We start from the raw sequence: 25,277 nt of genomic DNA on the forward strand, positions 1-25,277 counted from the left end.
TAGTAAAATGACATTATATTTGTTGTAATGTTGTAGAGAATTGAAATATATACATAGTAATAAAAGTATTTAATCATTAGATCAAACTTATATACAGGAAAAGAAATATGCCATAATAAATCAACATAAAAGAAATTTTACTAAAGACAAACAAATGAGTACATCAATTGTAAGAGCCCATATCTTTAACCTACTCCAACTGTCCAATAGCGCCGTTTACAGTGTATATTGTTCTATACTAGGCACTAATAAAACGTACATAACGTACTATATGAACAATACCCTAATAAAAAAAATGAAAGAGAATCAAATAAAAGCATCAATCAATATCATATAGATCACTAAGCCAAATAAACTAAGAATCTAATATGATGATCGACCTTGAAATAAAGAATGACGGTCCATCCAAGGTGATACGTACTAATAAAGCACTACGACACACGTACGTATGTACTAATTAATGAAGATCAAGATCGATGAAAAAATAAAGATCGATCGTACAACACACCTTTAATGAAACTGATGTAATGATGACGATCCAATAGCAAGAAGATGATAGACTAGATATCACACATTATTCTCAGTGCGATTTAGTTGATCGAGAATGTTCTGATACACCTTTTCAACTTTAGCAATTTTGTAAGTATCAGACTGAATTGCGTTACGCTCCAAAAAAATAATCGAGTTGCCAGAGACAAAGTAAGATCAGCAACGACATTATGATGATGATCATCAACTTCTTCAATTGCAGCAATTAGGTTTCTTTCTCTGTTGATATCTTCTTGATCATCGACATCATGATGATCATCTTCAACCGCCTTTCTTTTTCGGTTTTCCATGATTAATTTTTGGTGTAACAAACTATTTTGTAGAATCTTGGATTTGTGTATTTGTTAATTTTTGGCGAGAGAGAAAGTTTTGGTTGTTGGATTTCGTTTGGTTGTTTATTTGTAAGAACTAAGGAGGATGTCGATCTCTTTTATAGGCTTAGGGTTTTAGGCTTGACATACAAGAACAATTTGAGTATCAATGGCAGCAAGTAGCCGGAGAATATAACAAAATAATCATGTTAGTGGCCTTTATGAGACGAGACAATCTTGGATATCCACATACCTCAGTGGAAATTTTTTTAGCTAGAATGACAACTATGGGAAGGTATGAATTAAAAGCATTGGAGCCGTTTGGTTTGCACATGGTAAACATAATGGAATGAACAAAGGGAAAGAAAAAGAATAAAATGAAAAACCCCCAAATTTACTATGTTGTTTGTTTTGTATAACAAAAGGAAACAAGCTAGCCACCACTTCTACCACCACACCACCACCGCACAATACCTATTTCCTACCTTCTTCAGCCACCACCCCACTCGCCGCCCCTCCCCATCACTCGCCGTCCTTCGCCGCCCCTCCCCTCCCCCAAAAGGTTTCGAGGGTAAGGGGAGGGGCGGTCGGCTGTTTTACGGGGAAGGGGAGGAATTTTTAGGCGAGGGTGAGGGAGGTTTTTCAGGGGAGGGGAGAGGTTTTTGGGGAGGGGCGGGAGAGACGAGGTCTATTGGTATATATTGATGTCACAGTCTATTGGTATTGGTAATTTTATAGTGCAATAATCGATATAGTAAGTCTCGTCAAAAACAAATTCTTCATTGAGATGGACAAGTGGCAAACTATTTATGTAAGAATTTTGAATTTCGGGGGATTTTTGTCGGCATGCAAAAGTGTGAAAATAGGGGAAAGGAAATACAGGCTAATGACAAACAATGAAAAAAGTGTAGGTTATGTAGACAATGAGGTCATAACTATATAGTATACTAGGTTAGTTCCCTTGCCATGCACGGTAATTTTAATAACCATTAGTAAATTATCATTATAATTAGTTTTTTATAAACAAAATAAAAATCTAAAAATATTGTCGACAAATTTTGATCAAAATAAAGGATTGCGAAAGATTTGTTAGATATAAAACTATGTATGTATATAATGATCGATGTGTTATGATATAAATTAAATGTAGTAGAATTATGGATTCTTTTTGTAGAATGTATTGCCATTATGTTATGAATGTTTTTTTATAGCTATATATATTTGTCTTAAAGATATGTGAATTTTTTTCTTTATTTTAAGTAATTATAATTATATAAGATTAGGAAATTATTTTTGTATACTGGTGTGTCTTTTAGTATATATTATTATTAATTGATATACTACTTAAAATGTCACGTGCGAGAGGGAGAATATGGATCGGAGAAGAACCCTAATTTAAAAGTGCACTAGGACTTGAAGGTATTGAGTGTTCAAATCCTATATTTTATTTTAAGTTGTAAAGTAAATTCTTCATTTTTTTTATAATAAAATGCACAGTATATTGTGTTAGAAACCACCTAATAAAACCCAAATTTTATGAAAAATAAATTATCTAATAATAAAAAACAAATTCTTATATGTGGCTTGCCACACCGTATGACCAACCATCATATGAGTTACTTTGTTAGTATAACAGGGATCACTTGATCATTGTTTAAGGGGTTACTTTATCAGTGATATATATATGATTATTCGGTCAGTGTTATAGGGGTTACTCAGTCAGTATTAAGGGGTTAATAGGTCAATGTTATAAGGGTTACTTTGTTCTTTTAAAGTGGTCACACAGTGTGGCTAGTCACACACAAGATGGGCTATAAAGAAATGTTGTAACAGTGAAATTCAGTAGAGGTAGCATTTTACAATATCTTACCTTTTTATTACCTAATAAAAAGGTAAGATGTTGTAAAATGCTACCTTTACTGAATTTTACTATTAACCCACCTCAAAACACCACCAAAACTACCGTTTTCATCCAAAAAACCAACACAACCTGCTTGAAATTGTCTCCGCCACACCGAAATTGTAACACTCTAGAAATTCCTTTCCTTAAGAATACCTGTTTTCCCCTTTTTAAAATACGGAATAGGAAAATCTAAGACATTACTACCACCATGAAAACGGCTAAGGCAATTATCAAAGACACACAGCGGAAGACTAACTTTAAAACCATTCAAAACAAGTCAACTCAAAAGTCAAACCAAATGAAAGTAAAGTCAAACCAAACGAAAGGAAAGTCAAACCAAAGTTAAATAAAGTCGAACAAAGTCAACCTACGACTTGGAACCATCGTAGGCCCTTAATACCAAACAACAATGAAAACCTTTACGTTAGTCTCATGAGCATAATAAAATAAATAATATTCAAAGCAAATAAAACACATCATATTCCTATGGAAACTAACACTACTAGAAAACAGGTCATTTCTGACGGAAAGATTACGTCGGAAACACCCTGAATTCTGTCGGAAAACCCGTTTTCGACGGAAATTCCGTCGGAACTGGTTGTCGTAAACCAACTTGTAGGAAAAAACGGCTTTTCCGTCGGAACAGTGTTTTCTGACGGAAAATTCTCGTCGGAAGAGGAGTTTCCGGCCACCGGAAAGTCCGCCGGAAACAGCATTAAAAAAAAAAACAGCACCACCTTAGCCCGCCCTGTCCAGCCACCACTTCCCCACCTAACCAACCCCCTAACCCACCCACACCCACCACCACGCCTAACCACCTCCAACCCACCCACACCCACACCCACACCACGGCTAACCACCTCCAACCCACTGCACCCACACCCACACCACGCCTAACCCCACACCACCCACACCACCCTACACCACCCTACCACCTCCACCTAACCCAGACCCAGACCCACCAAACCAAACCCAACCCAAACCCACCTAATCGTAACAACAAAATTCGTAAGCACCCACACTACCCACCCCACACACAGACCCCCCCACCTCAAACACAGACCACCACCCACCCCACACCACCGCCCACACCACCCAGAAAAACGAAAAAAAAAAAACCAAATCGAAACAAAAAAATTCATAAACACCAAAAAAATCAACATCCGAAACAAAAATCCAAAATAGAAACAAAAACCAAAAAATCGGAAAAATAATTTATACATTACATAGTCCAAAAATCCGAAAAACAAGATCTACAAACTTACATTACAAAATTTTTAAACTTACATTACAATTCCATCAAAAAAATAATTATAATAAAAAATTTTGTGAAAAATAAACCTAGATCTATAAACTAACCAATATTTAACCTATATTTCCACAAATACGGTGGTTGACAATGCTTGACGCGTGGCGGTTCTTGTGGTTGTTGCGGTTGTGGTTGTTGAGGTGAGGTGTGGTTGAGGTGGTTGCGGATGTGGTTGTGCTGAGAGGGGAAAGAGAAAGGGGAATGAGAAGAAAGAAGTGTAGGAAAGAGAAAGGCAAGAAAAGGAATGGAGAGGAGGGGAGCGTGACAGAGAAAGAGAAGAGGAATTGAAAGAGGAGAGGAGAGAGAAAGAGAAATGAGGAAAGAAAGGGGAATAGGGGCGGACAGAAGAAGAGGAGAGGAGAGAGAAAGTTATTAGGGTTTTTTGGGTTTTTTTTTTGTTTTTTTGTTTTTTTTTATCATAATTCCGTCGGAAATGGTGCAAAATCCGTCGGAAATTTCCAACGGATTTTATTTCCGTTGATAATTTACTATTCCTACGGAATATTCCGTCGGAACAACCTAAATTTTCCTACGGATTAAAAAATCGTCGGAATTTCTGATTTTTCTGACGGAACTACGTGTCCGTCGAAAATCAGCCTATTTCTAGTAGTGTAAGCATGACTCGCTCTTCACTCATGCCCACCATGAAAATGCTTCATCACCTGAAAAACTTCACTCTACTTGTCCCCACTGCTCGCCATTAGAAATGGGTCGTCGTAGGGCCAAGGTAAAGACAAGGCCAAAGAAACATACAACACACAATCAGCAATGCTGAGTACATAAGCATAATAAAACACACTAGCATGCTTTCATCCTATCATCACACAACTTACCTTATCGCACCTGTAAACAAGCATACAAGACACTTAACTAGACAAATACCAATGTCCATTTAATTTGATTATGCATCGAACAGGTTTCCAACCAAATCCCTGCCCTAAATAAATTAAGGTAAACTACACCAGGATCGGAGCTTACCGGGTAGGTAAATGCCACATGAAGTGACCGGACGTCCGGCGCATAAAATAAATAAAAACGAAAATACAGCGTCCTGTACTCCCAGTAGAAGTTATGGTCAAATATAAAGTCGCATAACTCCCCCCATATGTTCATACTCGAGGTATATACGTTTTAAGAATTTTGGTGCATAATCTCTTTCACTTTACGTTATTTACATATTATTAGACTTGGTGATGACTCTCAACCATAACACAATCCAACATTATAACCATTCAAGCAACCAAACATACCAATTTAAATTCTTGAATAATTAGTGACCACATAACTTTTAATAGTTGAACCCTTTTTAATCTACCTCGGTGTCAAAAACACCTTAAACGCATAATGCACCGCAAATCCTATCCCTGGCTGTTAGAAACACCTTAAGTGCACATAGGCACCGCAATATAATTTATTCCTATGTACTAAGACACTTGATAGCTCAATTCCCATGCTTAAAGCATCAATAAAAATTATATGAACCATAATCAAATTCCTTTTTAATATTCTAAACCAAAATAAACACAATTTTTAATTAAACATACTCTCAATCATGCCAATATTAAAAGTGTGGTTCATATTCAACATGCCAACATAATTAATTCCAACCGTCGATTCACCACAAATAATTCATAGGAAATTTTAGAAAATAACACTACCAAAAAAACCTAAATTTTGATTATAACACCAAAAAAAAGAAAAAAAAACTTTTATTATAACACCATAAAAAAAACACTCAAAAATTCGATTTCACCGCCTCGTAACGGATATATGGATGGAATCCGTTAGTGGGGCCATAACATACATGTGTCATATGCCTATTGGTTTAAAAAAAATTATTAAAAAAAATAAAAAGAAAAATTAAAAAAAAAAACCCTAAACCCAAACCCAGCCAGCTCCACCACTGGCACCACCTTTCCCTAGCCGCGTCGACAGCCTAATCCAAGCTGTCGGAACCTCCAGCCCCCACCAAAACAGTCGAAACCAACCCTTACTCTTTTCCCCCTCCCCGAAAACCACCCCAGCTCCGCGTAGCGTCACATCTCCAACCCCAAATTCGCACCGAGCAACCCCGCAACAACCTCCGCCACTGCACAACACACATTCCCACCCCTTTGAACCATTGCAAATACTGATTCGCACCGATCCGCTGGATTGTGGTTGTATTTGCGGTGGTTCGAAGGTGATGGGTTTCGAATTGGTTGTGATTGTGGTTGGTGTTTGTGGTGGTTCGAAGGTACTGGGGTTTCAATTCGGCGATTGGGGATTTGAATTGGTTGGGGTTTCAACAATGAAGTTGTTGTTGCTAAAGGATGTGGTGATTTTGCAGTGGGTAGGTGGTGAATTACGGTGGGTTTCGCCGGTTTTGGTGGGGCTTGAGTGCCGGCGGTGGGGGATCGGTGGTGCCGCTGGGCTGGGTTGGGCTGGGTTAGGTTGTTTAGGGTTTTTTCTTTTTTCTATATATTTTTTTATTAATTTTTTAAATCAATAGTTTAGTGACACGTGTCTGTTGTGGGCCCCACTAACGGATTCCATCCAAGAATCCGTTAAGTGGTGGTGAAATCAATTTTTTGGGTTTTTTGTGGTGTTACAATAAAAGTTTTTTTTTATTTTGTGGTGTTATATCAAATTTTGTGGTGTTAATGACATGTTAAAAGAAAGAATGAGTTGATTTGATAAGAAGTGTAGAAAATAGGGATACAAGTATTGATATAGGCCTTATTCGGGCCATTTTGGTTGAAATGCGTCTTAAAACCATTGAATTGTTCTTTTAATGTGGTTTCAAGCCTTAGCCGCCTATAAATAAGTAATATTAACATGTTACGAGTAAGAATGAGTTGATTTGGCAATAAATGTAGAAAATAGGTGAAGTAGTAGTCATATAGGCCTATGTATTAAATTTTTGCCTAACTTAAATTGTAAATGTATTTTTGCATAAATAACCTAAGTAATTAATTCTAGCTAACATCATTTTTGTTTAACCAAGTTTTGCAAGGTACATAAAGGAGGTCCATTGACGAGCAAAAAGCTGAATATAGTTCGAGACATGTTAGCGTCTTTCATCACATATAATTTAATTTGAACTAGTTAACTTATACATTAATTATTAGTATAGTTTGTAAATATAACACCTTTTAATTAATGAGTTGTAAAAGCTATATGACATTTCATTGTATCGCATTTACGGTTATTAATTAATATTTATGTATTGTTGTTATTATTCCAATGTAAAAATTATTATATTATTAGTATTTTTAATAATATTATTATAATAATAATAATAATAATAATAATACGGGTAATAATAATAATTATTATTACTGTTATTATAATATATATTAATGGCAGAATTAATACAGGATGTGCAGGTTTTTAATTGTTTTTAATTATAAAAAAAATAAAAAATAAAAAAAAGGTTTTTCCCACCGGTTTTTTCAATGAACCGGTGCCCAAAACAATTTTGAAAACTAGCGCGCTGACTTTTGGCACCGGTTCAATGTGAAAACCGGTGGAAAATGTTATAGTTTTTCCACCGGTTCACTTGAAAACCGGTGGGAAAAGTCCTCCAGCTATAAGATAAATCACATGTTTTTGCCATCGGTTCACTCCAAAACCGGTGCGAAAAGTTGTTTTTGCCACTGGTTTTGAACCGGTGGGAAATCTTTGGGGATTTAGCACCCCTCAAATCAAAACCGGTTCAAAACCGGTGGGAAATGTGTGGTTTGAACCGGTGGGGATTAGGGTTTTTCGCCTAGTGTTTTCTAAAAATTCCTAATTCATACTTCACAACTCATTCATTAACATGAATCCACACAACAATTTCAATCAATACCTATCATGTTACTACCTTGGAATTAATTTATCAAAGCCTAGCATGCTTCTACATATTCAAATAATTACCAAGTACGGGAACGTACCTTGAATATGATATCAAAATCGCTACGACTAAATAAAATCACTCACTTGGAAATCTCCTACAATCCAAAAATTACAAAAAGTCATTAATACCTATTCGATATAAATTTCTAGAAATGTATACACTCTTTAAATCACTCATAAACCCTCTAAAATAAGCTAAAATTTAATTTAAAACCCTTACTTTTATTCCCAATTAATGGGTAATTAAAAATCCTTTCCAGAAACTTAATTGTAGCTTATATACAAAATTTCCAGCTTTATTAAATCATTTATAATTGCTGTAATTATGTTTTAAAACACCTATTCTTAAATCACTTATAAACAATCTCCATCCATATACATCAATTTAGAAACTTAGGGTTTTCAATTTGGGGCTTTTTAATTCAAAACCAAATCTGAAAATTTATATCCAAAATTCTTATTATCCAACATCATAAAAATCATCACACAACCCAAAATCAAAAATTAATTAAAGGCTAGTTTAGGATTTAAAACAAAAGAATTTTTTTTTTGTTCGAACACCAACAACCACGATACCACAGCAGGGCTGCTGCCTCGCGCCCACTGGTGGTGCCGCTGCTGTCACTTGTGTTTGCTGGTGGCTGCGGCGGTTGCTGGCGGCGTGTGGTGGTGGCCGGCGTGTGGTGTGAAGAAAATAAGGGGAGGGGAAAAATAAAAGAAAAGGAGAGAAAATAAGAGAGAGAGAAAATGAGAGTTACCATTGGATATTCCCCACCTTGGGCAAGGTTCAATTTGCCTTTGTGATGGGTATTTATACCCCCTCTCTAGACCCTCTTACTTAAATTCCCCTTTCTACCCTTAATGATCCCTTCTCCTATTCAAACTAGTATCTTGACTTTCCTTAAATACTATTTACTTTAAAATTTCCTTTTATAAACTAATATGCCCCAAAGTTTCCAAATCATGAAATAAAATATTTTCAAGATTGTTAAATAATTTAAAATAAACTTTAAATTAAAATAATCCTTTTTGAATTAATGAAACACCATAAATAATTCATTTCGAAATATTTAAATACTTTATGAAATACCAATTTAAATTATAATACGTATAAAAATACAGGATATTACATAAACTATTTTCCAACCCCAAAACCACAACCTTTAACCCCAAAATCCCAACATCTCGAAGCACGAAATTACCATCACCGACTCGGAATATCCTTAAACCATCCCCAAAATAACCTTATTATTACCACATTGAAAACCAAACCCCGCAGTGATTTAACGGGTGTTTGAGGTGGGTCAATGTCATAAAATTAGGTCAATGGTGACAATTCCAAAGATAGTATATATCTCACAACATTGTACCTTTTATTAGGAATTTTTACAAAATTTTCTTTGAAGGGTTTTTACCAAAATAAATAAATAAATTATTAGATTGTTTCTCACAAAATTTTGATTTTGTTAGGCAGTTTCTGGCAAAACATTAACTTAACATAATTTGTCTAATAATGCAGTATGTTTTTCTAATGTTTGGTAGTTAGTTTCATCAAGGGAAAAAAAAAGATTGTAAAATAATGATATATATTACATTAGAAATATATAGTATATAGGATTTTTCTGATCAAAACACTGAACATCCCATGACCGTGAATTATTTTAAAGAACACAATTATACATGATGTTTAATATCGAAAGTAAAACCATATACTATATGATATACGCAATTATATCTTTAATATCTTATATAATGCACGGTATATTTTAGAATAAAATGTAAAGATATATATATTGAACATTATATTATATGGATCTAGATCTATATATAATTTAAGAGTAAGTTAGGCCCCGTTTACTTCACCTTATTTTTGTTGAACTGAAATTATTTTTACTGAACTGAAATTATTTTTGCTAAAGTTAAATTATTTTTACTGAAGTGAAATTAATTTTACAGAACTGAAATTAATTTTGCTGGACTGAAATTATTTTTACTGATTTTCTATTATATTTCTTCTTTAAAGTTACTGAATTTTACTGAACTAAACTTATTTTTGCTGGACTGAAATTATTTTTACTGAATTGAACTTATTTTTATTGAACTAAAATTATTTTTACTTAATATTATTGACCTCAATCCTCAATTCTCATGCACTCCCTTTTTCTCTCTTTTTTATTTAATTATTTTTTTTTTAATTTTATCCTTTAAATAACTTAGCTTCAACCTTTTTAAAAATAAAATAAAAATAAAAATAAATATCCAAATAACTTCCACTTCTACTATTTTTTTTTTCTTAATTTTCTTTTAGAAACCCCAAAATTATAAGGAATCTATATTATTATTCCACATTTTTTTTCCTAACTTTTCCACATAACACATCAAAATCAATCTTTAAATTATGTGTACTTCATTCACCATAAGATCCACTATTTTCCTTTAAAAAATAACGATTTTTTGCTTTTTTTTTTGAAACAAATCAATTCATTAATAAAAAGCCATCTGGCATCCACAAATGAAATATAAATTAACAAATACATAAAATTGAATCAAACTAGGGTTTCCTTCATCAAAGCTACAATCGTTGAAAAGATTTTTCACTATGGTATATCTCTCGCACACATCGCTGGAATATACAGCCTTTTCGGAGAGACGATCTAACGATTTGTTGTAGCCGTAAGGATGATTTTTATCGGATTCGCTTGAACGCATTCGAAAACTTGACAACCGTTGCAATCCAGAACAAATCTTTACCAACCAACTGACAATAGGGGAAAAGATGATTACCTTTTTGATAAACTCTAACACACAAATAAACCCTAAACATAAACAAACAACTAAACTAACAAAAACTAACAACTCCACCATAGGGAGACGGTCAAATATCTTTTTTTTTTCCTTTTATATTTAATCACTCAATTGTTTAAAAAAATATTTAATCACTCAATAACCACCTTTTTATTAATTCGATAATTATCAAAATCAAAATTGTACATTTTCTGGTCTGGCTAGCCACACTATCTGGCCGACTGACACACACAAAATACTAACCAGGTAACCCCTGTTGGAGTAACCTTTGACCGAGTAACCCCTGCCCGACTGAGTAACCCTTGACTAGGTAACTCTTCACTGAGTAACCCATGACTGACTGAGTATCCCTTGACTGATTAACCCCTAATTAACCGAGTAACCCCTAACTGACTGAATAACCCCTGATCGAGTAACTCCTAACCGAGTAATCCTTGACCAACTAAGTAACCCTTAAACAAATAATCCGGCCACACGGTGTGACCAGTCACATATGAAACTTTGTGAAACCAAAAATATATACATATCATGTTTTCTACCCAGCCCAATAATTTCTTTTTTTTTTAATTGTAATTTTTTCAAGGAATTCCGATAACTACCAACATTTCACTTTGTGTTGTTTTCCTTCGCGTATAATATAATCCGTGCATTAGCACAGGCATGCACATCGACTGATATTTCAAAAAAAAGGTTAATAACTACCTTATTATTAATTAATAATCATCAACACAAAAAAAAATTATTTTTTTAATATCATTCTGTAAAATATAATATCCCGTGCAATGCACGGGTACACTCTAATGATTAAAAAAATGCACGGGTATTAATATAATATATTATATTGCATTTTGCTATGTACACAAATGCAAAATGCAATATAACATATTATATTGTTTTCTTCTAGAGTGTACCTGTGCAATATATTATATTTTACAGTGTATCCATGCAAAATCAATAATCATTAACACAAAAAAATATTGTAATATCTACGGGATATGCACGGGTATCAACTTAACATATTTGTGTATTCGTACAATGCACGAGATATGTTTTTATCTTAACCTTATAATTTAAGATCATCTATATGTTGTGCAAAACATAAATTGTTGTTTACACATCTAAAATACATTGTTATTCTGTAAACAAACCCATTTGCATGTACCCGGTGTACAGTATTTTTACTGTACATCGGGTTTTCGCACGTGCTTTTTTTTTTAAAAAAAAAATCGCAGAATTTCAAATACCTAAAAATAAAAAAAAAAACGCAGAACAACAATGGAGGAGAGAGAAAGTGAGAAAACGCAGCTATCAATCATCCATTGAGGAGAGAGAAAGTGAGAAATCGCAAAAATTGCAGAAAACGAACATCAATCGAGGAGAAAAAAGGTTAGAAAACACAAAAATTGCAGAAATCGATCATCAATCGAGGAGAAAAAAGGTGAGAAAACGCACAAATAGAAGAATTCGATCATCAATTAAGGACAAAGAAAGTGAGAAAACTTACAAATTGCAGAATTCGATCATCAATGGAGAATTCGACTTTCGATACAACAAATTGCAGCAATCTCATTCACGAATTGCTATAAAAACAGAGGCAAATTGAGACTGAATTTGAAATCGATTTAAATCGATCGATTATAGAAGAAGAAGAAACTAATTGTTTTGGAGATGAATTCGTACCAATATTCAACAATCCAGACAATGCAGATGAAGCAATCGATAATGCAGATGAAGCAATTGAGAATGCAGAAGACGCAATTCATATTGCAGAAAATCAAGTGGTTCCTGATAAATCAATTGATTCAAATTCAGAACAAACAACCAAATCAGATGCAACTGAAGGTAATTTCTATGAATTTTTGAGATTGTATGCAAAAAGTAACCCTTTGAATACATAATTGTTACCCTTTTCATGCATAAACGTGACCATACTTATGCCTAAATGTTACCCTCAGATTGAATGCAGAACTTTTTAGATTGCATGCAAAAAGTAACCCTTTGAATGCCTAAATGTTACCCTTTTCATGCTTAAAAGTGACCCTATTTATGCTCAAATGTTACACTCAGATTGTATGCTGAAAATTCATATTGTATGCAAAAAGTAACCCTTTGAATGCCTAAATGTTACCTTTTTCATGCATAAAAGTTACCCTATTTATGCTCAAATGTTACACTCAGATTGTATGCTGAAAATTCAGATTGTATGCAAAAAGTAACCCTTTCAATGCCTAAATGTTACCTTTTTCATGCATAAAAGTTACCCTATTTTCAAACGAATGTTACCCTTTTTTTTATGTTGTCTGTGGTTATTATCTGATTTGTTTGTATTAAATAACAGATACAAATCCAATTGATGCTTATGGTTTAGATCTTACAGGATCATTTGTTGGTGTGGTAAAAGAAACTTTTGAAGAAATTTTGGAATTGTATGAAAAACATGCTGCTATACTGGGGTTTTCAATAAGAAAACATACAACTAGATTCAAACAACACACAAAAATAGTAACTGAGAAAAACTATGTGTGTTCTGCTGAGGGAAAGAGACATTCAGGTCAGAAGAAAACAAAGTTAGTTGAAATGGTTGATGAAGAGGATGTAAATGTAAAAACAAGAAAGCCAAGACAAGTATCCATTACAAGATCAAATTGCAAGGCATGCATAAGAGCAAAAGTGAATAAAGAAGGACAGTTTGAGGTGGTGGCTCATGTTATTCAGCATAACCACGAGCTAACAAAGCCACAGTGGCATTATTTGCATCGTTCTGAAAGAAAAATGACAGAGGAAAAAGTTGTAACAATCAAAACAATGAAATCTTCAAGTCTAACTACAATGGACACTTATAATTACATGGCTACAGAGGCTGGAGGAGAACAGAATATAGGCCATAGTGTTGTAGATCACCTGAATTTCTGCTCAAGGTTAAGAATGGAACAAATTGAGGCTGAAGATGCTCAAACTTTAGTGAACATTTTAAGTCAGGAACAATCAGAGGATCCAAACTTCTTTTTTAGAGTGAAGTTTGACAAAGAAGGAAGAATTTGCAATATCTTTTGGAGAGATTCAATGATGCTAGAAGAATATAGGATATATGGAGATGTTCTTGTCTTTGATACAACATACAGAACCAACAGATATAATCTTATATGTGCTCCATTTGTTGGCATAAATAACCACTGGCATAATTGTATGTTTTCTTGTGCTTTTATTGGGGATGAAACGACAAATTCATTTGTGTGGTTACTACAAACCTTCTTCAAAGCTATGGAGGATAGAAAACCAACTTCAATATTCACTGACCAGGACCAAGCAATGGCAAATGCTATACTGGAGGTAAAAGATTTATATTGACATCTTACAGATTTGAGCTATGACAATAAAGTTTTCCTTTTTCACATAAAGTACCATTTTAGCTGCATAAAGTTACCCTTTTTAGTGCATAAAGTAACCCTTTTAACAGCATAAAGTGACCCCTTTATTTTCAATGCAGGTGATTCCTAATACAAGACATAGACTTTGTATATGGCATTTGGAGCAAAATGCCATAACCAGATTTGGAGCTCTTAAAAAAGACAAAGAATTCAAATTTGCATTCAACCAGTGCTTAAAGATGTGTGTGACAGAACAAGAATTCGAAGCAAAGTGGCAAGCAATGTTGCAAAAATATGAGTTGACAGAACACTCTTGGTACAAAAGAGTGTATGAGTTGAAAGACAAATGGTGTCCTGCCCTTTGTAGAGATTTCTTTTCAGCGGGGATCTTATCGTCACAAAGGAGTGAAAGCACTAATCATGCCATAGGATTCAGAGCAAGTAAAGCAACTACTTTGACAGAATTTTATACCATATTTAAGAAGACAACTAAGCGTTGGAGAAGCACAGAGAAATATGATGAGTTTACCTGTAGCAAGTCAATAGCATTCACTTCATTGCCTCTATTTGGAATGCTAAAGCATGCTGCACAGGTAAAAAGTTAACTGACAAGTACATAAATTACACCTAATATATGGCAATTTAAATGAAACTACATGATTTTGATGTATAGGTTTTCACTTTATCACTCTTTAGAAATTTTGAAGAGGAGTTTGGATACTATATGGCAACAACTGTTCAGATTTTAGGCAGTAATGAAGAATGCCTACTTTATCAAGTAACACTAGAAGACAAGCCATGGTCTGCACATCAAGTAAACTATATACAAGAGAGCCAAACTGTATGGTGTACTTGCAAAAACTTTGAAGCATCTGGATGGTTATGTTATCATTGCATCAGAATTCTACATTTGCATTCAGTAACAAGAATACCAGACAAGTATGTTTCAAAAAGATGGACTAAGTTTGCAAAAACAGAGGCATGGGATAGGTTGAAGAATCAGGATCCTAAACAGCAATATATTCCATGGAGGCAAACAATGATGAGGAAATACTACAATCTAATCTTAAAAAGTCAAGAAAATGAAGAGACAAGAGCATTTATGGAAGAAAGCTTCAGAAACAGTCTTAAAATGGTGGAAGACTTACTTGCTAGTGCTGCTCAGAAAGAAAGTGCAGAAGCTGCTTCTAACATTCTTGATGTGGCAGACAACACTCAAAGCAATACTGACGCTTCTTCAGCATCGAGTACAAGCACATGTGTACCAATAATTCTTGATCCTAAAAGGGCTGTAGCAAAAGGAAGAAGAAAGAGAGCAAAAGGAGGACTTGAAAAAAGCAAGAGAAAAAGAAAACCAGCACTGCCACCTCCAAATTCAGAATTTGGATCAAAGACACCTAACTTACGACTCTTTTAAGATCTTTTTTAGAACATTTTTTTTTCGAAATTAATATACCTTGTATTGTTAAACTATTTTTCTTTTGTTTTTTTACTCTATGACTAGTTTAATGAAAATTTGATTGACACTTTTATTAGAACATGTTTAATTATTGGAACACATCAACTTATGTTACCCTTTTAACGTATAAAAGTAACCCTTTTCATGCATAAAAGTAACCCTTTTCATGCATAAAAATGACCCTTTTCATGCATAAAAGTTATCCTTTCTATCGACTAAATCAACCTTTTCTTTGGCAATAGTTACCCTTTCTGTTAATAAAAGTTAACCCTTTTATCAATAAAAGTTACCCTTTCCATGCATAAAAGTTACACTATCTACCCACAAAATTATACCTTATCATGTATAAACTTATTATTTCTACCCACAAAAGTAACCCTTTTTATCCTTTCTATCCACTAAATCAACCTTTTCTTTTCTAATAGTTACCCTTTCTGTTAATAAAAGTTACCCTTTTATCACTAAAAGCTATCTTTTTCATGCATAAAACCCCTGACCCTTTTATTTTACAGAAAAAAGTGTCCCTTTTCATGAATAGAAGTGACCCTTTTTCTACATAAAAGTGACCCTTTTCATTGCTAAAATTACCATTTCTAACAATAAAATCTACCTTTTTCTTGCTTAAAAGTTACCCTTTCTATAAATAAAAGTTACCCTTTCTATAAATAAAAGTTACCCTTTTCTGCATAAAAGTTACCCCATAAAAAACATAAAAATAAACCTTTTAATTACTTTATGTATTCACATACATCAGTATTCCAAAAACAACTAAAGACTTTAAACTAAGTTTAATTACATCATTAAACTTAATGTATGCACATACATTAAGTTTTTTCATTGTTAAAAAAACCCCCTGAACTAATCAGCTAACAACTATCAATTATTTCACTATTTAGAAGGAGTAAACTTTTTTGCCTGCTTTTTTGCCCTTTTTCCTTTGTTCTTTTCCTCTTCTCCCTCTGCCTTTGCTTCTGCTGCCATTTTTCTTTCTTCTGTTTCTCTCTTCTTCTTTGCAGCAATTGCAACCTTTAATCTTTCTTCAATTCCATTGACATAAGCAGGATCTTTCTTCTTCTCATTGAACTTGTGTAATTCTAACAACACATCGTTCCTAGATTCATTCAAATCACACAGTACCAGTGTGATACATATCTCTCCTCGTAAAAATTTCCTTCCATTAATCTCAAATCAGCAAAAAAAAATAAAAATTATCAATATGTAATTAATAAAAGCAATAGAAAGGAAAAAACTACAAAAACTATATAGATAATTACTGTTTTGAGATCATTGAATTTGAACGATTCACCAACAAAATGGAGCATGTGATACATGACAAAGACCCCACAGTCCAAATTGTCAACTTTTTCTTTTCTCCATTCCAACTCAACAACTTCAAAACCATAAGAAGGTAGCCGAGAACTCTTTGGATGATTTCTTTTGCCAAGAAAAGCACCCATTTGAACACACTGACATAAAATATAAAAGTTTAGAATACATTAAAATCAAAAAAGTTAAAATGGAAACAATGAATCAACAGTAACATAACAAAAAAAAACAAACATAAACATACCATCTTTGAACACAATTCTTTTGTATAAACAAGAGCAGAATCAGTCCAGATAATGTTGTCAAGATAATATACCAACTCTTTTGTATGATCAATAACATACAAAATGTAGTGATTCTCAATAAGAACAGGAAAATAGAACTGAAACAACAAAATTAAAGAGATTTAAACAGAGCATATCATAAAGAGAACTCTTTTAAATTTATTACATTAATTTTAGAATAAAAATACCAGATCAGCATCCATTATATTACATTCTGGATTCTCATAGCTAACCCAACCTTCCCATATGTCGTGCAAATCCTTAACAGCACTAGATATGTTACCTTTGCCAATATTGTCACAAACATGCAAGAATGAAAACTATTAAAGTATAAGATCTTAATAATATATATATAAAGTAAATGTGTTAAGATATAAAAAAAGGAATGAAATAACTTACACTCTGCCTAACACCGAAGAAGAATTTCCGAGGACCAGTAGCCTGAAAACATGCTTTCTCATTCAAATACAGACAGAAGCAATCAATAACGCACCATTGAATCCTGAGTGGAGCAACAAGGGACACCATGTCTTCTCTTGGAATTAAAAAGTTCATTCCAAAAGTAACAAGGCTCTCACTGAAACAATAAAAAATAAGATCAACATTAAAAAAAAAATATAAGAAAAAAAACAGATAAAAAAATAATTATAATAAAAAAGGACACTTAACTTCTTATCCATTGAAACATCCTTCAGCAAATAATAATCGAGAATTTCCAAATGTAACTAATGCAAATTCTTGAAAATCCGAGCATTGCTCTTTACAAAAAGAGTTACAAAAGGCACCTACACACCTACATGTCCACAGTCCAGAGAGCATAGAGATTTATTTGCTCTGAGTCGAGGAGGTTCATTTTGATCAATATGCCCGACAGGAATATTTTGAGTAGGACCAGGAATGATAGCAGAAGGTCCAGAACCATTAAGGCCTTCATTAACTATTTTTCCATGACCATTGTCATCATCCTTAGGAATATTTTCATTGAAATCTTGTGCAGGTTCTTTTTCAAGAACAAAATCTTTGTTACCTTCTGTAGGTTCATAAAAACCGCGAAACATATCATGTACAGACTTCATTTTATTACACTCATCAATTAAACCATCTAAAATCTTCAAATAATGAGGATCAGAGAGTAGCAGTTCAGTTTGAGAAACTGAAACAAAATCATCAGAAGATAATGAAACACTTCTGCGAGAAGTAATCAGATCATTCAAGGTTTGAAAACCAGTTGACTGAACAAATAATAAAACATCCATATTTCTTTTAAACAAAAGAAACGTTTCATGAACAACCTACAAACATATGAACAATGAAAAAAAAATGTTACAAATAAAAATAATAAAATAAGTAGGAAATCTAATTCCATTAAACTAAACATATAAGAAAACAGAACACTTACATCAGTTGAAATTTTTTTAATTTCTTCATCGGTCATAATACCTTCTGGAAGCTCAAATGCAACAATGCGACCAGTGGTACCACTTGTAGAAGGACCCTTATCATAACCCAAAGTAGGAGCTGGCTTAAAAACAGTTCCCCTAAAATTAAGCTGTGACACAGGATATGTAATAGGATCCAATGGTCCCTGCCCATAACCACCAGCTCTGATCTCTAACTTAATTCGCTTCTTAATCTTTACATCCGTCCAATGTTGAATTAAAGGAAGAGTACTACTTTCCTTTTCACCTTAAAAATTTAGACGATGAAAATACATAATTTGCAAAGCCAGCAAACAACCACTAACATTTTGAGCATTTTCATCATCCTTATACTTCTGAACAGCCTTCTTTAACTTTTTTAAAACATATGAACACCAATCAAAAGTTTTAATTTCATCAACTTTTTCAACAGCTTTAAGCAACTTCAATGAAACAGTCCTATTAGTAGTAGGAGCTAAAAAGCTAGACATAGCTTGAAGAACAAAACACCTCTTAAATTCTTCCCCTCCATCAACCAAATCAACCATCCTAGACTCCAATTTTGACAAATGAAGAGGTTGCTTACCAGAAAGACCATAATCAGATCTCCATGCCTGAATGATACGTTTATCTACACTTTCATCTTCAGAATTTTTATTAAGTTCAGGAACACAAATATCACTCAAAGGCAAGCAAAACACATCGTATATATCATTTCTAGTAACAACAAATTCTTTACCAGTAGCGATGGTAAACATGCAGCTACCAGCATTGAAGTTTTCAACAAGCCAAGGTAGCATTTGACGATTAAGAGTTTTCAATTTAAGATGTAATAAACCTCCAAAACCAATTTCTTCAACAGCCTGTTTTTGCTCAGGACTAAAGTTCTGCAGCAATATTTCCAATGAATAGGGTCTACATCTTGCAATGATTCTTCTTTTCTCCCTAAATAGAAAAAAAAAGAAAGAAAATGTAACTAAAACAATATAAAATAAAAACAAAATATAATTAAAAATGTAATAAAAAAATATGTATACTTACATAACAGATTCAGAATCAGATTCAGAAAGCATTTCATAATCAGAATCTTCCACTGTATTAGCTTTCTTAGGTACAATTTTGGCCTTCTTAGTAACTATTTTGGCCTTCTCAGACTCTGGTTTGTCACTCTCAGGAATTTTCCCAGCCTTTTTAGATACTGCTTTGCTCTTCTCAGGAGCTATCTAGGTCTTTTTTGGTACTGGTTTAGGCTTAGCAGGCTCTTTAGGCTTTCCTTTTCCTTTTGTAGGCTTTTTATAACGATAACCACCTATTGAACCACCTGTATTTAATTATTAAAGTAATATAAATACAAATTCATAAATTACTCATGGAAAAATATAGAATAATGTGCACAAATGACACTTTTAAATGCATAAAGTGACCCTTTTAACAGCACAAAGTAACCCTTTTAACAGCACAAAGTAACCCTTTTAACAGCACAAAGTGACCCTTTTAACAGTATAAAGTGACCCTTTTAATAGCATAAAGTGACCCTTTTAACAGCATAAAGTGACCCTTTTAACAGCTTAAAGTGACCCTTTTGTATGCATAAAGTGACCCTTTTGTATGCAAAAAGTGACCCTTTTATATGCAAAAAGTGACCCTTTTTTTGCAAAAAGTGACCCTTTTAACTGAAAAAGTTAATCATTTAACAACATATAGTGACTCTTTTAACAGCATAAAGTCACCCTTTTAACATCATAAAGTGAACATTGTCAAAACATATAAATGACACACATGTCTATTACTCAAACACAATGAGCAATGCATATATGCATGTTAATCAAACACAGATGCACAAACACAATGCGAATATGCCTATTATACACATAATCTAACTAAAACATAAAACCTAAACAAATAATCAGTTTAATTAGCATTCTCTGATTAAAACCTAACATACAAAATTTGAAGAATAATAAGCAAAATTTTGAATCAATTATATACAATGAACAATAAAATAAAGCAAAATTAAACATAATAACTTCATAATTAAAATTCAATTATCATAATATGCATAAAAAATCAACTGAAAACTATAAAAAAATAACATGCACTAGTAATTCGACATATATAAGCGAAATTTCAATTGAAAATTTTGAAAAAAATGATGAAAAATTTAAGTAAACACACCTTCTTCAGCATCTACAGCCTTCTTTGTAATCTTCTTCTTCACCATTGCAGAATCAACACTACGAAAATCGAAAACAAAATCAAAATCAAAAAACCTAAAAATCGAAGAATCAAAACAATTTAAACTAACAAAAATCTCAAAAAAAATAAGTAAACGAACCTGAATTAAGAAAATAACAACTTCACCAGTGAAAAAGAAGAAAGAAAAAGCTCGAAAATCAACAATGGTGGACAGAGAAAACGCTCGAAATCGCCAGTTACTTGCTTTTTAGAGAGAGAAAAACGAAGAGAGAGAAAGCTATAGTGAATGAATGAAGAGAGAAAAGTTCTATTTCTTTCTTTATTTTGGCAATCATTAGGAAGCATGTGCCAAACCCACTAAATTGACAGTTAATGCTTGTCCAAAAATTCCGCCATTCATTAAATTAATGAACACCGGTTTTAAAAATTTGTGTTCTGTAAAATATTAAACACTGAACAACATCTAACAACAAAAAGACATATTATATTTTACACTCTATACAATATTTTTTTTCATGTATTTATATGTTTAATATTCTTCTAATATAACATATATCCCGTGCATTTTCCAAAAAAATAGGGAAAAAATGATTGTATAGTGTATGCAGTACATATATTATATCAGTATGAGACCAACAATTAAATCCTTTGAAATCTTTTTTCTTTTTTTTGGTATAATGACTAAAATATATTGTATAAAATATTTGGAAAAAAATGTGGTAAATCTTTAAATAATAGAAGAAATAATGAAGATTATTATTTTAAAGTATTATTTTTCAAATATTTTTTTTATAACTACCATTTTTAAGCCGGTAAATATTCCTCGACATCATATAATTATAGGGAATCTGATTTCTTAATGTGTGGTCATTCATGGCCACACATTAGAAAGTTCAAAGTTCGATAATTTTAAACAATAAAGATTTAAATGATTTTAAATGATTTTAAATTCTTAAGTTTATCGAAAGTAAAACCATATATATGATATACTTTGTTCACTATTGTCATTATTGTGTTATCTCGCTAAGCTCAACTTTTTGCTAACATTGGTTAATTTAATATCTTAATTGCATATATTATAAATAGATGATCTAGTCTAGTCCCTTGTGATCATTTTCCCTTTAGGATTTGTCTACCAAGGCTAGTGCAGATTGTCGTCTTTGCATTGGAAGCACTTATGATTGCCAGCGTAAATACTATAGAACAGTTCTATACTCTACTGTTACACCCTTAGTTATGTATACTTTCCTATTTCAAATAATTAATTTGCACATACCGGAAATTAATCTTGATTTTTATTTTTCCATTTTTTCAACCAATTAAAAGGATTACTTTAATTGATAAAAGAAATACTCCATATATATATTTTAATAGGTTAAAAATTAAAAGCGGTAACATGTTTGTATGATTGTGTTATATAAATTAGAAGGCTTAGTTATATTAATTTTGTGAATCAATAGGAGTAGTAATTAATACTCCGTGTCAAAATAACCAATTTTAATTTTTGACTGATAAAGTAATTAATACTCCGTCTGGTTGGGACGCCGGCACCGCCACATTTCGTATTTTTTTTTAAAAGTTTTATTTAAAGTTTTTTTTTTGGTGGTTTTTAACTTTGATAAATTTGAAATTAAATATGTGTTAATAATTTCAAAAAAAACCATAAAATTATGTTTTAATTTTGTATGTGTAAATTAAATATGTGTTAATAATTTCAATGAAAAAATAAAATTACATTTTAATTTTGTATTTATACATAATTATGTGTTAATTTTGTACGTGTATGAATACTTTTATACATAATTATTTGTTAATTTTGTGTAAATTATGTGTAAATTTAGAAATTATTTGTATTATGCGTTAAACATAGAAATGAAATTTACAAATAAAAAATTTAGAAATTACTTATGTGTTAAATGTATTAATTTAATCATTATATAATTCTATGTATTAAAAATTATTTAATTGTTGTAGGATTTTGGTGGAGACGGTGTTGATTACAGTGGGATTTTTGTATATGATGGTCCCTTCGAAGATGCTCAACAAGCGATTGATCGGGCAAAACAGGTTGCAATTACATCTGGTTTTTGTTTAGTAATAGCATCTCATAAATCTCAGCAGATAGTAGAATGGATCGCATTTTGAGATGCGACCGTTATCGCAAAAGGGAGGAACAAAATTTCAGTACAGTGATTCAGTTTGATACAAAGCGGAAAGGTTGTGGGTGTGAGTTCAGAGTAAAGGTTCGGCAATACCAAAGTCGTGACGGTTGGGAAGTGAAGGGTTACTCTAAATGGGGGTATCACAACCATGAGATGATAGTATATGAAGTGGGTCATCGACAGTTAAGCAGCCTAAGTCCTGCTGCAAAACTAGTTGTCAAAGAAATGAGTGATGCTCAAGTGAAGCCTGCTAAAATATTAGCATCTGTGTTAGAGAAATTTCCTAAAGACCAGCCAAACCGAAGACACATCTACAACGTTAGACAAAAACTGAGGTTTGAACGGTCAGAAGGAAGGAACCCTATTCAGCAGCTTCTACACCAGGCACAAGCACGTGGTTACCTGTTCTGGTTTAATTATGATGAAAAGACATCGAAGGTGACTCATTTATTCCTTATGCATCCTGATTGTGCTGATATGATCAAGTCTTGGCCATCTGTGATTTTGATCGATTCAACATACAAGACAAACAAGTACAAGTTCCCACTGGTTGAGATGATTGGGATGGCTCCAACGAACCACAACTTTCTAATTTGTTATGCAGTCATCAAGGAAGACAACTACGCTTTAGTGCGTCAGTTGATGTACAGTGAAATTGCCTCAAACTGAGATGTTTATCGTCATGTGTACGGCCAAGACTTGGATAGTTCTCTACGGCGTATCCGGTGGGGAGGAGGACCTTGCGGTTAAAATCATTAGTTTGACGCACCACTTGATCTCTTTGTCGTTGCAAACATCTAAAAGTGTGCAGTCATGCATTTCGGGCTTGGTTTGCAAAGTCGAGCTTATCATCCATGTACCACGGTTCTCCCTTAGTCTTCGCATGAGACCGTCACTAGACCGGTAAGAGAGTTAGCTATTGCATTTCTGGGGTCGTCATACAAACATTTCATCCGATTGGACCTGTCATCTGATTTTCTAGTGTCATCGATCATACCTCGGTGGTACACCATTCGCTAAAGCTGGGTACGGGCCGGGTTGGCCCGGCTCGGCACGATCTCTGACACGGCATGGCACGGCCCACCAGCTGGCCTGGCCTAGCACGGTGGTCGCCAGGTGTGTCGTGGGCCGTGCCACGGATAAGGAGTTAATTTTTCCGGCACGAGCCCGCCTCTTGGCCCGCAGGCACAACTCGCGTGCCAACGGTCATAAACGGCTATAATGCCGTTTCCAACGGCCATATTTTCCACCATTCTTTCCCAAATTCCCTATAAATACCCAATTCCATTCACTTCTCAAATCACAAATTCACAATCTCTTATATTTTCTAATAATCCTTAATCTCTTATATTCTCTAATAATTCTCTTAAATTCTCTAAATATTATTTCTTAATATCGAAAAAAATTAAAAGTTCGTAATCGTAATTAGTGGAAAGCGTTGAAGCATGGTTGTGAGATCTAAACTAATCTTTAATTTATTATTGTTGTTATTGTTATTATTACAATTATTGTTATTAATTATTATTGTTGTTATTAATTATTATTATTGTTATTATTATTGTTAAAATTGTTGTTATTAATTATTATCACTGTTAATTAGTTATTATTAAAATTATTATTGTTAATTATGGTATCGAACAACCCATCATCTAGGGGAAGGGGAAAGCCCGACTTGTCCATGGTAGTAGTTCTAGGGAATCACCTAATCCAACGAGCCCCCAAATTCCGAGTTCGTCCATTCCAACCAATGACCCCAGTAACGTCCCCCTAGGCTTTGACCAATTTAGGCACGATGGTACTTCCGATTTTCAACCTTATAACATGAATAATATGTCCGGATTTCTACCACCAAACCAATTTCCACAATTCGGTCAATTCCCACCTAATTTCTTTGACCCACAAAATTTTTATTCTAGCCAAGGTAGCCAACAAGATAGCCTAAATTCCTCCGGTTCTACTACTAACCAACAAATCCCCGATTTTACAAACACCCAATTCCCAAACACACATGAGGAATGGTTAACCGAAAGTAGATGGTACATATCAAAAGCCGCAAAAGTGATGTATGGCGTTATTTCCTCCTAAATAAAGACCACACAAGATCAAAATGTAAAACATGTGGTCATACATACTCGGCACAATCCAAATCTGGGACAGGACACTTAAGTAGATACATGAGAACTTGTGCAAAACCAGCTAGTGATCCAACCGAGCCAAAAATTTCCCAATTATTCCATCCACACGGCTTTACCTACAACTATGAGAGGGATAGAGATGAACTAGGGAAAATGATAGTACACGCCGAACA

At 33.4% G+C, this 25,277-nt stretch overlaps 1 protein-coding gene across 1 annotated transcript; it reads left to right on the top strand.

Moving 5' to 3' along the window:
- The first annotated feature begins 6,257 nt into the window (after window positions 1-6,257).
- Window positions 6,258-15,541, top strand: LOC110733950 (protein FAR1-RELATED SEQUENCE 5-like). The gene is made up of 6 exons (XM_021914017.1): window positions 6,258-6,404; window positions 12,349-12,537; window positions 12,903-12,957; window positions 13,095-14,086; window positions 14,244-14,717; window positions 14,798-15,541. The coding sequence occupies exons 1-6, from the start codon at window positions 6,258-6,260 to the stop codon at window positions 15,539-15,541; spliced, it is 2,601 nt and encodes an 866-aa protein (XP_021769709.1).
- The last annotated feature ends 9,736 nt before the right edge of the window (window positions 15,542-25,277 follow it).

The sequence above is a fragment of the Chenopodium quinoa genome, unplaced genomic scaffold (assembly GCF_001683475.1).
Source record: "Chenopodium quinoa cultivar QQ74 unplaced genomic scaffold, ASM168347v1, whole genome shotgun sequence".
NCBI classification, from domain to species: Eukaryota; Viridiplantae; Streptophyta; class Magnoliopsida; order Caryophyllales; family Amaranthaceae; genus Chenopodium; species Chenopodium quinoa.

Excerpts from the sequence above, each read along its gene's own strand:
- LOC110733950 (XM_021914017.1), top strand. The coding sequence starts at position 6,258 with ATGGGTTTCGAATTGGTTGTGATTGTGGTTGGTGTTTGTGGTGGTTCG. Across the intron at positions 12,538-12,902 it reads ATATTGCAGAAAATCAAGTG|TTACCCTATTTATGCTCAAA; the intron begins GTTCCTGATAAA and ends CATGCATAAAAG. Across the intron at positions 14,718-14,797 it reads TGCTAAAGCATGCTGCACAG|GTTTTCACTTTATCACTCTT; the intron begins GTAAAAAGTTAA and ends TTTGATGTATAG.